The sequence below is a fragment of the Microcaecilia unicolor genome, chromosome 1 (assembly GCF_901765095.1).
Source record: "Microcaecilia unicolor chromosome 1, aMicUni1.1, whole genome shotgun sequence".
Taxonomy (NCBI): Eukaryota; Metazoa; Chordata; class Amphibia; order Gymnophiona; family Siphonopidae; genus Microcaecilia; species Microcaecilia unicolor.
Genome location: NC_044031.1, coordinates 230,170,299 through 230,186,177, shown reverse-complemented (window position 1 = coordinate 230,186,177; position 15,879 = coordinate 230,170,299). Strand labels below are relative to the sequence as shown.

The 15,879-nt window shown below is 43.1% G+C and overlaps 1 protein-coding gene across 1 annotated transcript in view; it reads left to right on the top strand.

Annotated features, from left to right (window-relative positions):
- TMEM245 (transmembrane protein 245) overlaps positions 1 to 15,879 on the top strand; it is a 342,105-nt gene that overhangs the window by 228,519 nt on the left and 97,707 nt on the right. The window contains 2 exon segments of the mRNA XM_030204645.1: positions 1,143 to 1,252; positions 1,254 to 1,286. Of these exon segments, the coding sequence (XP_030060505.1) occupies positions 1,143 to 1,252; positions 1,254 to 1,286 (143 nt within the window).

The following is a 15,879-nucleotide window of genomic DNA, read 5'->3' as shown; positions in this document are numbered from 1 at the left end:
TTTTTAATTTAGGCATTGTGGCGCTGTGGAGTTTAAACCTTTGTATTGAATGGAGGCATTTTGTTTCAGATAATGACAGACTGCTCAGTCAAACAAATAAAGATAAAAGATGTGTTTAATTGGCTGTCTTGGAGTCTGTGGCACCTTTTTTAGAGCTGTTGTATCATTTTGTTCTCACACTGAGAAACCCGTATTTCATTTAAAGTATGTAAATTAAGGATTATGAGGTTTTTGGCCACGTTTTTTGGATCTAACGTCCTTTGTTTTATAGACATATTGGTCCTGGTTGCTTGAAGCAGCAGTATTGCTGCAAAATGCTGGCCTGCGTCGGAGATAGACCTTTGAAAAATAGTATACAATATTAAGGCCACCTTTTACCAAACCTGTAAAAGTAGCCTTAGCACGTCCTTACGCAGGTCATTCCCACGAGCTAAGGCCATTTTTTCCAATGAGGTAAAATGGCCAATTTTCATAATGTTAGAATTAATGGCCATGTCTAACTTTTCCATTAGCGTGTGAGTCCCTACCTCCCTACCGCCACTCATTATGGAGATGGTAAAGGCTCATGTGCTAATCAGTTAGCATGTGTCAATGTAGATGCAATAACCGATTTGCACAAAACATGCCTACTCTCCTCCCCAGACCCAGCACTAGCACTAAAAAATAATTTTTAATTTTAGAGTGTGGGTAGCATGTGCACTTGGCAAAATACTGCGAGACCCTCAGTATGCCCGCAGTAAGCCAGTTTTTGCTGCAGTAAGCATGTGTTGATGCTTACTGCAGCTTAGGATCTGTAAGTGCTTTATTGACTGAGGATATAGGTTTTGTTTTCACAACTATTCTTGTATAATTTTAGCATACATAAACATTTCTTTAAAGGAAGGCTTTTTGCCTATGATTGAGACATTGAGCAAGTGATAAGACAACAGTATTTGGCCCCTGAAGCTCTGAGGCTTTTTCCTTTTTATTAAGTGAATAAGTAAGAAAAGTAAATAGATAAAGTATCAAAAAATGTAAAAGGTTATATGTTGGGTCCTACATAAGTGACGAGTTTGAGTGATGCACGTTTTTGTATTTATATATTATTTCACTTCATGTCCTCCTTTTTTCATTGTTTTCTTTTTTTTTTTCTCTTCTTACAGGTAATTTTCCTGACCACGTTGTTTTATTTGTTAAGCTCCAGTGATAAGTACTACAAACCAGTGAAATGGGTAATTAGTCTGACACCACTTTCACAACCAGCTCCTCCTCTAATATAGTGGCCAGTCTGTAGAGGAAGCTATAAGGTATGCTGTTACTGCTATTCTATTGAGAAATTGGTATATATTTTCAATAGATATTTGAAAAACTCGCAATCCAGTTTTGATCGTTTTCATCTTGTATGAATATTATAGTTTGTATGTGGGTGTTGTAGGGATTTGAGTGGGAGAGAGGAAAATAGATATGAAGTTGTAGAATTCCATTAGTGTTCATTCAGAAATTATTTCGGGTAACCTCAAGAAGGCATGTTCATCAGTTAAATCAGAAGCTCCGGTGTCACATAGGTTCATTATTATGTGATATGAAAATGCAATGCTATTAGTCTTATGTCCTGCAAAATCCCTAGATCTGCAGTTTCAGAGTGGGTTACATTAGACACAGAAAAATACATCCAAAACTAACTTATGTTATTCATAATACATAACACAGCCTAATGTTCAAACACCATGTTTTCAGTCTCTTCCTAAATAGATCCTAAATGGACTTTCTTGTATCTATACCCTTAAAAGATGGAAAAGACAAAGTCAAACATTCATAACTGTGGGTTCTGGACTGACTACCCAACAAACTAACTAAAAGTGGAAAGTTATCAAGAGTATCACCACATAGAGGGGCATAATCGAAAGGGGCGCCCAAATTTTCCTGAGGACGTCCTCGCAGGACGTCCCAGCGAAGGGGCGGGGAGTATCACCACATAGAGGGGCAAAATTGAAAGGGACGCCCAAGTTTTCCTGAGGATGTCCCGGCGAAGGGGCGGGGAAACCCGTATTATCAATACAAGATGGGCGTCCATCTTTTGTTTCGATAATAAGGTCGGGGACGCCCAAATCGCGAAATTTAGGTCAACCTTAGAGATGGTCGTCCCCAATTTTCGGTGATAATGGAACCCGAGGACGCCCATCTCAGAAACGGCCAAATGCAAGCACTTTGGTCATGGGAGGAGCCAGCATTCGTAGTGCACTGGTCCCCCTCACATGCCAGGACACCTACCAGGCACTGCAGTGGACTTCAGAAATTGCTCCCAGGTGCATAGCTCCCTTACCTTGTGTTCTGAACCCCCCCCCCCCCCCCCCCACACACACACACACACACACAACTGTACACCACTACCATAGCCCTTATGGGTGAAGGGGGGCACCTAGATGTGGGTTCAGTGGGTTTCTGGTGGGTTTTGGAGGGCTCACATTTACCACCACTAGTGTAACAGGTGGGGGGGGGGGGGCTTGGGTCTGCCTGCCTGAAGTGCACTGCACCCACTAAAACTGCTCCAGGGACTTGCGTACCGCTGTCATGGAGCTGGGTATGATATTTGAGGCTGGCATAAAGGCTGGAAAAAATATTTTAAAAAAACTTTTTTGAGGGTGGGAGGGGGTTAGTGACCACTGGGGGAGTAAGGGGAGGTCATCCCCGATTCCCTCCGGTGGTCATCTGGTCATTTAGGGCACATTTTTGTGGCTTGGTCATAAGAAAAAAAGGACCAGGTGAAGTCGTCCAAGTGTTTGTCAGGGACGCCCTTCTTTTTTCCATTATTGGTCAAGGATGCCCATGTGTTAGGCACACCCCTAGTCCTGCCTTTGCTATGCCTCTAACACGCCCCCGTGAACTTTGGTCGTCTCTGCGACGGAAATAAGTTGAGGATGCCCAAAATCGGCTTTCGATTATGCCAATTTAGGCGACCCTGTGAGAAGGACGCCCATCTTGCGGTTTGTGTCGAAAGATGGCCACCCTTCTTTTTTAAAAATAAGCCTGTTAGTGCATACGACTGGTAGCGCTATAGAAATGATTTATAGTAGTAGTAGTTAGTGTTTTAAATACTAAACAACATAATTTGAATTTAACCCATGTTTCAACTGGCAGTTAGTGCAGATCCAAAAACAAAGGAGTCACATGGTCAGACTTAGATCTTCGATATATCAATCTTGCTGCTGTATTTTGAATCAAGTGTAACTTTTTCATAAACTTCACTGATAACCCAGTATGTAAATCATTGCAATAATCTAGCAACAATAAGATCACTGATTGCACTAACACTGTAAAATACTCTTGATAAAAACTGGATCATATAAGTTGTAAGTGTTTTAATTTAAAAAAGGATTTTTTAACAACTAAATTAATCTGTAGTTCCAAAGTTAACGATGAGTCCAAAAGGACATCCAGTACTCCAGAGACAGTTTCAGTCTTAAAAAGAGTACCATCAGATAGTTGAATAGATTCTGGAATGATATCCTTTTTCAACCCAAACCATAAAACGTTTGGCTTTTCCATATTAAGTTTTAATCTGTAATTCACAGACCAACATTTAATTTGTTCCATTATCTCCAATACCCCCAAAAGACAATGATGAAACTTCAGTGTACAGGAATCAATAAAAATATATCCGTATATAAGAATATCCATTCTCCTAGCAACAACTGAATCAATCATACACAATGTGCTCATATAGATGTTATGTGACAAAGGGGATATTGGTGCGTTGTGGGGGACACCACATGAGGGCACCCAAGTTTTAGAAAAAACTCCATCCTTCAACACCATGTTTTGTCTAGAGTTCAGAAAGCCTTTAATCCATTGTAACACCGTCCCAGACACCCCAATCTCTGACAACCTATATAATAGGATGTCATGATTGTGTCAAAAGCCACAGACACATCGGATTGTAAAAGCAGCATCTAACCACCCTGGCTCAATTGTTCTCTAACAGAAGATATAATTTCTGTCAAGAAGGTTTCAGTACTAAAAAAAACTCCTAAACCATATTGAGATGACAACAAAACATTAATATTTGAAATAAAAACATTTAATTGAGAGGCCACTACAAATTCAATCAATTTAGTAATAAGTGGAATCCCTGCAACTGGTCTAAAACTTGCAGTCAAAGATAAATCCAAATCAATATATTTCACTATTGGAGTAAACACTGTTTCTCCAAATGAAGAAGAGAGCAAGCCTCAAGATAAAATAGCATTCACCAAACACATCAGCCAATCGATTATAGTAGAGCGAACATCAGCTAATAAAATTGCTGGACAAATGTCCAATGGGCAATGAGTGTTAGCCTCTTAACAATGCACTCAATCTCAGAGCTTATAACTTCCTGAAAAGGTGATCAATATCTATCAGCAAGTATACCGTCAACATTAGTCCTTTCTAAAGTACATTCTCTATAAAGGGCAAACTTTGTTTTCTGTCGAAAAGCAGGATTAAGTAAGGGACACACATAGGACTGAGTCAAGCACAAAAGTGTGTCATGGCATCTGATGACATAGGAATGGAACTGCTCTCCCATAGCTCACAGTAGTTCAGAGTTCTGAGCATGCACAGTCCATCCTGCACACATCAGGGGAGTGCTAGGGAGGTAAAATTCCTAGATGTAATAAACGACTGCTTCTTAGAGCAACTGGTCCAGGAATTGACAAGAGGGGAGAGCTTTTTTAGATCCATTCCTTAGTGGAATGCAGGGCTTAAATCGAGAGGTAACACTATTGGGTTCACTGGGAAATAGTGATCATAACATGATCAAATTCAAGCTAATATCTGGAGTGAAGTCAGTAAGGAAATCTACTATAGCAGCATTTAATTTTCAAAAGGGCAACTATGATAAAATGTGAAAAATGGTTAAAAAGAAGCTAAAAGGATCAGGCATGGACATTGTTAAAAATACCGTCTTGGAATCCAAGATCAGATGTATTCCATGTATTAATAAAAGTGGAAAGAAGAGCAAACAACAACCAGCATTGTTTAAAGGTGAAGTGAAAGAGGCTATTTGAGCCAAAAAAAACATCTTTCAAAAAATGGAAAAAGGTTCCAAATGAAGAAAACAAGAAGCAACAAAAGCACTGGCAAGTTAGATGCAAAGCATTGATAAAGAAGGCTAAAATATGAAGTGAAACTTGCCATAGAAGCAAAAACTCACAGTAATAACTTTTTCAGGTACATCAGAAGCAAAAAGCCTGTGAGGGAATCAGTGGGACCATTAGATCATCAAGAGCAAAAGGGGCACTCAGTGAGGACAAGGCCATAGCAGAGAGACTGAATAAATTCCTGCTTCAGTATTTATTAAAGAAGATGTAAGAGATCTACCTGTACCAGAAATGGTTTCAATGTGATGATGTGGAGGATCTGAAAGAAATCTCAGAGAACCTGGAAGACATACTGAGCCAAATTGACAAATTAAAGAATAGTAAATCACCTGAACTGGATGGTATGCACCTCGGAGTACTAAAAGAGCTCAAATATATGATAGCTGATCTGCTGTTAGTGATCCAGTAACCTGTTAAAATCGTCCATAGTACCTGAAGATTGGAGGGTGGCCAATATAATGCTAATTTTTTAAAAGGTTTCCGGGGTGATCCTGGAAATTACAGACCAGTAAGCCTGACTTCATTACTGGGCAAAATAGTTTCCACTATTATAAAGAATACAATTATGGAACACATAGACAGACATGGTTTAATGGGAGAGAGTCAGCATGGATTCAGCCAAGGGAAGTCGTGCCCTACCAATTTAGTTCATTTCTTTGAAGGTGTTAATAAACATGTAGATAAAGGTGAGCCAGTTGATGTAGTGTATCTAGATTTTCAGAAAGCTTTTGACAAAGTCCCACATGAGGACTCCTGAGAAAATTAAGAAACCATGGGATAGGAGGCAGTGTTCTGTTGTGGATTAGGAACTGGTTAATTGATAGAAACAGAGGGTAGGGTTAAATGGCCATTTTTCTCAGTTGAGGAGGGTGAATTGTGGAGTGCCACAGGGATTTGTACTGGGACTGGTGTTGTTTAACATATTTATAAAGGATCTGTACATCGGAACAACAAGTGAGGTGATTAAATTTGCAAATGAGATAAAACTATTTGAAGTTGTTAAAACACATAGAGACTGAAAAATTGCAGGAAGACCTTAAGAAATTGGAAGACTGGGCATCCATGTGGCAGATGAAATTTAATGTGGACAAATGCAAAATGATGTACATTAGGAAGAATAATCTGAATCATAGTTACTTGCTGCTAGAGTTCACCTTAGGAGTCAGCACCCAAGAAAAAATCTAGGTGTCATTGTAGACAATACACTAAACGTTTCTACCCAGTGTGTGGCAGTGGCCAAAAAAGTAAACAGGATGCTAGGAATTATTAGGAAAGGGATGGTAAATAAGATTTAGGATGTTATAATTTCTCTGTATCACTCCATGGTGCAACCTCACCTTGAGTATTGCTCACTATGTCTCAAAAAAGAAATAGCAGAATTAGAAAAGGTTCAAAGAAAGGCAACCAACCAAAATGATAAAGGGGATGGAACTCCTCTCATATGACTTGGGGACACTCAATGAAGTTACGTGGTAATACTTTTAAAATGAATAGAAGGAAATATTTTTTCACTCACCGAATAGTTAAGCTCTGGAAACTTGTTACCAGAAGATGTGGTTACAGCTATTAGTATATCTGGGTTTAAAAAAAGGTTTGGACAAGTTCTTAGAGGAAAAGTCCATAATCTGCTATTGAGAGAGACATGAGGGGAGGCACTGCTACCTGGGATCGGTAGCATGGAATCTTGCTAATATTTGGGATTCTGACAGGTACCTATGACCTTGATTGGCCACCGTTGGAAACAGGATACTGGGCAAGATGGACCAGATATGACTAGTCTAATGTTTTTATGTAACCCTTTGACCTTAACAGCTGTTACTAAAACATTGTATACCATCAAACCAATAATAATCCACATAATCTAATTCCTTTTAAAATAATTAAATATTCTAGCTCCGTTCCTTTATGCAGTGATCTCCCATAGCCTAGACGTGGGTATAATTCCGGAACCATGGAAAATAGTTCATATTTGTCCCAAACTGAAAGATTCAAAAACAAATCTATCTCAACTTTCCCACTATTATCTCACTGCAAGTTTACCATTTGTTTCAAAGCTTACAGAAACTTGTAGTGGAACAGTTGACTACTTATGTAGAACAAACCAATATATTATATCTACATCAGTTAGTATTCTGTTGTCATCACACTAGAGAAACAGCACTATACCCACATATATCTATACCCACCTTGATCAAGATAACCACCTTCTGCCCTTTTCTTTTGACCTCTTCACTGCATTTGACCAAGTAGATAATTCTTTTCAGAGGCAACAGGAAATTGGAATTTCTGGCACTGCATTTCTGTAGTTCAAATGCAGGCATTTAACTTCTTGAAAGTTTTAGAGACTTAAGGGTTTCACTAAGCCATGGTAAGTTTTCACAGATAGTATGGTAACTGCCAAAATTAACACATGATAGCTGAAAAATTTCAACATTGAGAATTTCCTAATATTTTATCATGAAGTTCATGCACATAAAATATTGTTACTTCATGTTAACTGCATTGTAGATAATGCAGTTAGCTATACTTATCATATCTTTCATGATACCAGTTAATGAATGTAGCTACTTCCACGTTAACTGTACAGTGCAGTCCCTGTCCATTCCAAGCAACCTCCTATATTAATAAGCAGTCATTCCTGTGTTAAACTGCTAACTGTTAAGATGTTGCATTAACTGTTAGCATGGTCTGTAGTGCACAGTAATTCCCACATTAAGTGGCTAGCACAGCTTGGTAAATAGGCTACTAATGCTTTTGCATTATAGCTGTCTTACAAGGTGTACAAAGTGCTTTACAGAAAAGACTGTCCCTGCTAAATGAAGCCTACAGTTTAGTCAACAGGCACTCATTGTTGTTCCTAATAAAAGAAAGATCTCCAAAATGACTCTAAGCCTATTAAGTTAATGGTAAATGTAAATCATATGTATACAGGTTTTGTAATTTTGAGATTTGGAAACCTGTGTCTCTAAAGCACTTTGTACACCTTGTAGTACAATATAAATGTTTAATAATAATAATAATAATAATAGTAGTAGTAGGCAGCAGTGTGGCATGTTTCACAACTGAATTGGCTCTGGTGATGGCCCATGCTTTCTGTCAGTCAGTCGCTCTCAGTGAACAAAATGATGGATTAGAATTTTTTTTGTACAAAACAGAAGCAGAAAAGAATGAGTTACAATGAATGTCTCTCTTAAACAGAACTCTTTTGTATGTATAATTCTTTGTTGTATGAAAATATGCAGATGTTGATCAGAAATGTAATATCTGTTTCCCTACAACTTGCTTATGGGACTGTGTAAAGAAAATAGTTAACTGGCATTTCTTCCTGTCTTTTCCTGCATGACATTCTCTTCTGGATATATGTTCTAGGCATCTAAACCCCTAGAGCCATTACTCTCTATTTTCTTCACCTCCTTCACCAGATTCAGTTCTTTTCAGACCCAAAACAAGACTAAAACCAAAGCAGCACAGTACTGCTGTTTTCCTTGAAGTATGACACAGAGTATAAGATGGCTCAGTAAACCCACACTATTAAACTGAATGGATACACTGCTGATGCTAATACAATTGAATAGCTCACTTACAAAAGCATCATCAGCAAACACAGTAACACATTTGAATTGCACTTTCTTTGCTTAATGGCTGAGGCCCATGTATGTTGTGAATGGTATCATCATAAAACAAAATGCATGTTAAGTCTAACATAAAATCTTGAAAATAATATAAAATATTTTAAGTGTGATTGTGCAGTTATTCTACAGATTCCATGATGGCATCACAACTAGAAGGTAGGCCTTTTCTGTTAGATTGAACATCTAATAGAAAAGGCAAATTTGATCTACCTTCTTAAAGTATCTGCATCTTTATGATACTGATACTTTGACTTCCAAGTTAGACGAGGTCATCGTATAACACCAAGCGAGCAGGAGAAGTCGAACTAGTCTTGGTTTCATATTCATTGCATTCATAGCCTTGTGGGTTCAGTTTCTTAAATACATGGATCAATATTCAAAAGGACTTGGGTATGAAGGCATATTTTAAAAGAACATACAAATCGGAATTGAGATGTCCAGATCAAGATGTCTCAAGTTCCACTAGCATTTTATAATGGGATCTCCTGACATAGAGCCTGTTCTAAAATACATAGAAACATATGTGTTGACGCATTGGTTACATTGAGCAGGAGCATCCATTTTAGAATCATAATTGTCTAAAATATCAATGGGATAAAACAGGCACATAAACATTTGCAAAGAAACAGGAACATAAATATTTGTCAGCCATTTTAGAAATATAAACTTTTATTTTTTCTGAAGCTGTCACAGAGCCCAGAATCCCTTGCCAATTTCGCTTTTGGGAGGACATCAACCACTGGAGGGGTTAAATAGGTGACCTCCCCTAATCCCTCTAGTGAAGCACTACTCAGTATATATATATATATATATATATATATTTGTTTTTTTTGTATATACAGTATATAAACATACATTCCACTTCTGAAATGGGGAATATGCAATTATTTAGCCCAACAATGCATGTCCAGACCAGGCCCCCTTGCCAGATGCATGTTTTTCTGTTTTAGATGCATATAGCCTGGCTTTGTAAAATTTGGATTTAGATGCTTATGCAGTATAAACATCTAAATGTTGGTTTATGCATGTCTAAAACCCAAATAGTGCTTCTAAAACAAGAACATTGGTATCATATGTCAACTACATAAGTTCTTTTGTTTAACAAGTACATGCCAACTAATGTACTTTGTGGTGGGACAACTTGATTATCTGGCTAAAATGTATCTCAGTAAGAGGACAAGCATACCAGGGGGCAGGGCTGGAACAAAAAAGTTATTCAAGTAGCAGTGATATTCACCCATTATGTGGATAACTTATCTGGTTAGTAGGACTGCATGAATTCTGTCTTGAACAGATAAGTTATCATTTAAGTTTAGGACCACATATTTAGCAGGCACAGCTAAATGGATAGAACTGCTAAATATCAGGCTTAAAGATGAGTGAATAAGTTATTAGCTTATCTTTATGTACTGGCTTAGCTACTGAATAATGCCCTCAGAAATTACGAAATCAGAACTGGCTCAGCCCCTCACTGTGGAAATAGAATTATATGGTGATCCTAATTTGGAACCATGATGTGACTGACTATTAAAAGAATATATATTGACTATAGCCCTGATTGCATGTCTACAATTGGTTTGGTAAGGGGATACCTCTCCTTTATATGCATAAGATGAAGAGTGCATCTTGAATTATTTGATCTCTGCCTGTGGCATGCACACCTTTTTGCTTGAACCATTTTCCTTTCCCTGTAGCAGCATGTTGTATCTTACTAAATGTATCATATCCTTCTTCCCTGAAGCTCTCATTCTGCTTGCTCTGGTGGGGATATTGCACATTACTAAGTTGCATGTTGTCACAGTCCCAGTGCAACTTAGTGTGTGCGATATTTTCACATGAGTGCATGCACACGGGGTATGGCGCTGGCTTTTAAATTTGTGGTGGTGCAGTTTTTTTAAACTTTTGTGGGGAAGAGTAGGGATTAATTTGCATCCTGCAAGGATGATTTACTTCTAGATCAATGTTACATTTCATTTTTTGTTCATGTACCTATTGTACAAAATTTGTTATCACCATTATGGCTACCAGTTCTTTTTATTAATTTATGGTAGACATCAAAAGAATGTTTACTATAGTTAGTAAAATTTTCATCAATGATTCAATTTTTGTTACTTGAATGTAAAAATGGAAGATGGCATTTTCTAAGGTGAAACATGGGGAGGCCAGTGTTTTGGATAATGGTTTCACTTTTTTGGGTATTGGTGTAGGCTGTTAGCTACTGCTAAATAATATCAATAAATAAACAATCCAATCTAAGAATAGAATGGAGGAAAAATGTCTTCAGTTGTAACAAATGGCAACTGAACATGGCATATTTGTATGCCACCAATGAAAATGTTTACCAATATGCATTCTTATTTTGCCCTTAAGGTCAGGTTCAGAGATGCAAGCTTCCATGGGAAGAGAGATGGGACGCTGATAGTAAATAAGCTTTGAAGAAAACAGGAAGCAACATAAACACTAGCTAGTTAAAATCAAAGCATTGATAAGGAGGTCTAAAAGAGAATGTGAATAGAATTGTGCCATGGATGCAAATTCTCATAATAGAATGTAGTAGTAGCAATAGAATAGAGCTTCCGAAACTGTGAATCTTGACCCAAATGGGGTCATGCACACTAAATTGGGATCGCAACCCAGCCCAGAAGTACATATGGGTATCATTTTCACATGGTAGGGTTGCTGGTATCATTGCAGCCACAACCATAAGGTTGTGGTCCAAAAAGATTTGGTAAGCTCTGTAAGAGAAACATTCAATTCTCCGAGGACAAGCAGGCTGCTTGTTCTCACTGATGGGTGACGTCCACGGCAGCCCCCTCCAATCGGAATCTTCACTAGCAAAGGCCTTTGCTAGCCCTCGCGCGCCCATGCACACCGCGCATGCGCGACCGTCTTCCCGACCGAACCGGCTCGGGTTCGTCAGTCTTCTTTTGTCCGCGCTCGGGACGGTCGTGTTTTGCCGCCGTTTCGTGCCCCTCAAGTTGACCTCGCGCGTCTTCGCGATTTTCACTTAAAAAAAAAAAAGAGAGACCGATCCGGTCTTTACTCCTTTCCCGTGTTTCCAGCTTTTTCCCCGTGTAAGTTTTCTTTTGCTTTCGGGACCGGCCTATTTGGCCTCGGTACGGGTTTTTTCTCCCTTCTTTTTGGTGCCTTTCGTCATCATCGCGAATTTTGATTTTGCCGGCGTGATTTTTCCGCCCATGTCATCGAAGTCTTCCAGCGGCTTCAAGAAGTGCACCCAGTGAGCCCGGGTAATCTCGCTCACTGATAGGCACGCTTCGTGTCTTCAGTGTCTGGGGGCTGGGCACTGCCCGCAGGCCTGCAGTCTTTGTGCTCTTTTGAAAAAGAAGACTCAGGTAGCGAGATTGGCCCAGTGGAACGCGTTGTTCTCGGGCTCTGCGACGACAACAGCACGGGACTCGTCGAGTGCATCGACGTCTACAGCATCGAAGTCTTCGACCTCTGCATCAGCATCGAGGCTTCTACCTCCTGCATCGTCGGTACCGAGCCATCGAAAGGCTGCGTCGACGTCGGTGGTACCGGGACCTCCGCTATTGCTGATGTCGTCGGACGGTGGTGCTTCGTCTGGAGTGCAGGTGAGGGCTGTCCATTCCCCTGCTGGTGGCGGTGAGCCTTCGGGTGGGTCTCCTCCTGCCCTGAGGGCTCCTGTGGTACAGCCCCCCGAGATCGACCTTCTTCGGCCTCAGCCCCGAGGAAGCGACGGTTGGATTCTACGTCCTCCTCGTCGGTACCGGGAAGCTCCGGTGACATGCTTCGCTTGAAGAGGTCGAAGAAGCATCGACACCGGTCTCCTTCCCGTCTCGGTACCGAGAGCTCTGGGTCGCCGAGGGAGTCGGCATCCAGTAGGCATTGGCACCGGGAGGACCGCTCACCCTCTATTCAGGAGGTGTCGATGCGCTCCCCCGTGGACAGCCCGGAACCGCCTCCACGCCCAGAACAGACTCTGACCTCGACGCCTGCATCGGCTTCTCAGTCTTTCTCCACAGCCGCTCTGCACGAGAGTCTCCGGGCCGTTCTTCCAGAGATTCTGGGAGAGCTGTTGCGCCCTTCTCCTCAGGTACCGGGGGTGCTTGCGCCTCCGGTACCATCGGGTGAGGCGATGGCTGGCCCTTTGCCCGAGGTGAGGTCTCCGGTATCGGTACCGCTTGCGGTACCGGCTACAGCCGCCTCCCAGGCAGACTCCCCGACGACGTCGGCGGAGGGAACTTCGCCGGTGCTGGCGAGGGAGTCCACCTCTTGACGCTCCTACCGTGGCCGTGTTCCCACGGAGTCGAGTCGGGCACGGCTTCAGACGCAGGTCCGTGAACTTGTGTCTGATACCGATGGTGAGGCCTCGTGGGAGGAGGAGGAGGACATCAGATATTTCTCTGACGAGGAGTCTGATGGCCTTCCTTCTGACCCCACTCCCTCCCCTGAAAGGCAGCTTTCTCCTCCCGAGAGTCTGTCTTTCGCGGCCTTTGTCCGGGAGATGTCTACGGCCATCCCCTTCCCGGTGGTCGTAGAGAATGAGCCCAGGGCTGAGATGTTTGAGCTCTTGGACTATCCTTCTCCACCTAAGGAAGCGTCCACAGTACCCATGCATCATGTCCTAAAAAAGACATTGCTGGCGAACTGGACCAAGCCATTAACTAATCCCCACATTCCCAAGAAGATCGAATCCCAGTATCGGATCCATGGGGACCCAGAGCTGATGTGCACTCAGTTGCCTCACGACTCTGGTGTGGTGGATGTGGTCCTAAAGAAGGCTAAGAGTTCTAGAGAGTATGCTTTGGCGCCCCCGGGCAGAGACTCCAGAACCTTACACTCCTTTGGGAGGAAGGCCTATCATTCCTCTATGCTCGTGGCCAAGATTCAGTCCTACCAGCTCTACACGAGCATCCATATGCGGAACAATGTGCGACAGTTGGCGGGCTTGTTGGACAAGCTCCCTTCTGAGCAAGCCAAGCCATTTCAGGAGGTGGTCAGGCAGCTGAAGGCGTGCAGAAAATTCCTGGCCAGAGAGGTATATGAAACCTTTGATGTTGCGTCCAGGGCCGCTGCTCAAGGTGTGGTGATGCGCAGACTCTCATGGCTGCGTGCCTCCAACCTGGAGAATAGGATCCAGCAGCAGATTGCGGACTCCCCTTGCCGAGCGGACAACATTTTTGGAGAAAAGGTCGAACAGGTGGTAGAACAGCTCCACCAGCGGGATAACGCTTTCGACAAATTCTCCCGCCGGCAGCCTTCAGCATCTACCTCATCAGGTAGACGTTTTTATGGGGGACGGAGGGCTGCTCCCTACTCTTCTGGTAAGCGTAGGTACAATTCTCCTTCTCGCCAGCCTGCGGCCCAGGCTAAGCCCCAGCGCGCGCGCTCTCATCAGCAGTGTGCGCCTCAGCAAGGCCCCACGGCTCCCCAGCAAAAGCAGGGGACGAGCTTTTGACTGGCTCCAGCAGAGCATAGCCGACATCAACGTATCTGTGCCGGGCGATCTGCCGGTCGGGGGAGGTTGAAAGTTTTTCACCAAAGGTGGCCTCTTATAACCTCCGACCGTTGGGTTCTTTAAATAGTCCGGCTAGGGTCCACCCTCAATTTGGCCTCGAAGCCTCCAAATTGCCCACCGGGAGCTCAGTCCTACAGCTTCCAGCACAAGCAGGTAATTGCAGAGGAACTCTCCGCCCTTCTCAGCGCCAATGCGGTCGAGCTCGTGCCATCCGGGCAAGAAGGGCTGGGATTCTATTCCTTGTGGAAAAGAAAACAGGGGGGATGCGTCCCATCCTAGACCTAAGGGCCCTGAACAAATATCTGGTCAAGGAAAAGTTCAGGATGCTTTCCCTGGGCACCCTTCTTCCCATGATTCAGGAAAACGATTGGCTATGCTCTCTGGACTTGAAGGACGCCTACACGCACATCCCGATATTGCCAGCTCACAGGCAGTATCTGCGATTTCGTCTGGGCACACGTCACTTCCAGTACTGTGTGCTACCCTTTGGGCTCGCCTCTGCGCCCAGAGTGTTCACGAAGTGCCTGGCTGTAGTAGCAGCAGCGCTTTGCAGGCTGGGAGTGCATGTGTTCCCTTATCTCGATGATTGGCTGGTGAAGAACAATTCCGAGGCAGGAGCTCTACAGTCCATGCAGATGACTATTTGACTCCTGGAGCTACTGGGGTTTGTGATAAATTACCCAAAGTCCCATCTTCTCCCAGTACAGAGACTCGAATTCATAGGAGCTCTGCTGGATTCTCGGACGGCTCGTGCCTATCTTCCAGAGACAAGGGCCAACAATCTGCTGTCCCTCGTCTCCCGGGTACGAGCGTCCCAGCAGATCACAGCTCGGCAGATGTCAAGATTGCTTGGCCACATGGCCTCCACAGTTCATGTGACTCCCATGGCTCGTCTTCACATGCGATCTGCTCAATGGACCCTAGCTTCCCAGTGGTTTCAGGCTGCTGGGGATCTAGAAGACGTGATCCACCTGTCCACGAGTTTTCTCAAATCCCTGTACTGGTGGACGATTTGGTCCAATTTGACTCTGGGACGCCCTTTCCAAATTCCTCAGCCACAAAAGGTGCTGACTACGGATGCGTCTCTCCTGGGGTGGGGAGCTCATGTCGATGGGCTTCACACCCAGGGAAGCTGGTCCCCCCAGGAACGCGATCTGCAGATCAATCTCCTGGAGTTACGAGCGGCCTGGAACGCTCTGAAGGCTTTTAGAGATCGGCTCTCCCACCAAATTATCCAAATTCAGACAGACAACCAGGTTGCCATGTATTACATCAACAAGCAGGGGGCCACCGGATCTCGCCCCCCTGTGTCAGGAAGCCATCAGCATGTGGCTGTGGGCTTGCCGTTACGGCATGTTGCTCCAAGCCACATATCTGGCAGGCGTAAACAACAGTCTGGCCGACAGGTTGAGCAGGATTATGCAAACTCACGAGTGGTCGCTCAACTCCAGAGTAGTGCGCCGGATCTTCCAGGTGTGGGGCACCCCCTTGGTAGATCTCTTTGCATCTCGAGCCAACCACAAGGTCCCTCAGTTCTGTTCCAGACTTCAGGCCCACGGCCGACTGGCATCGGATGCCTTCCTCCTGGATTGGGAGGAAGGCTTGCTGTATGCTTATCCTCCCATAC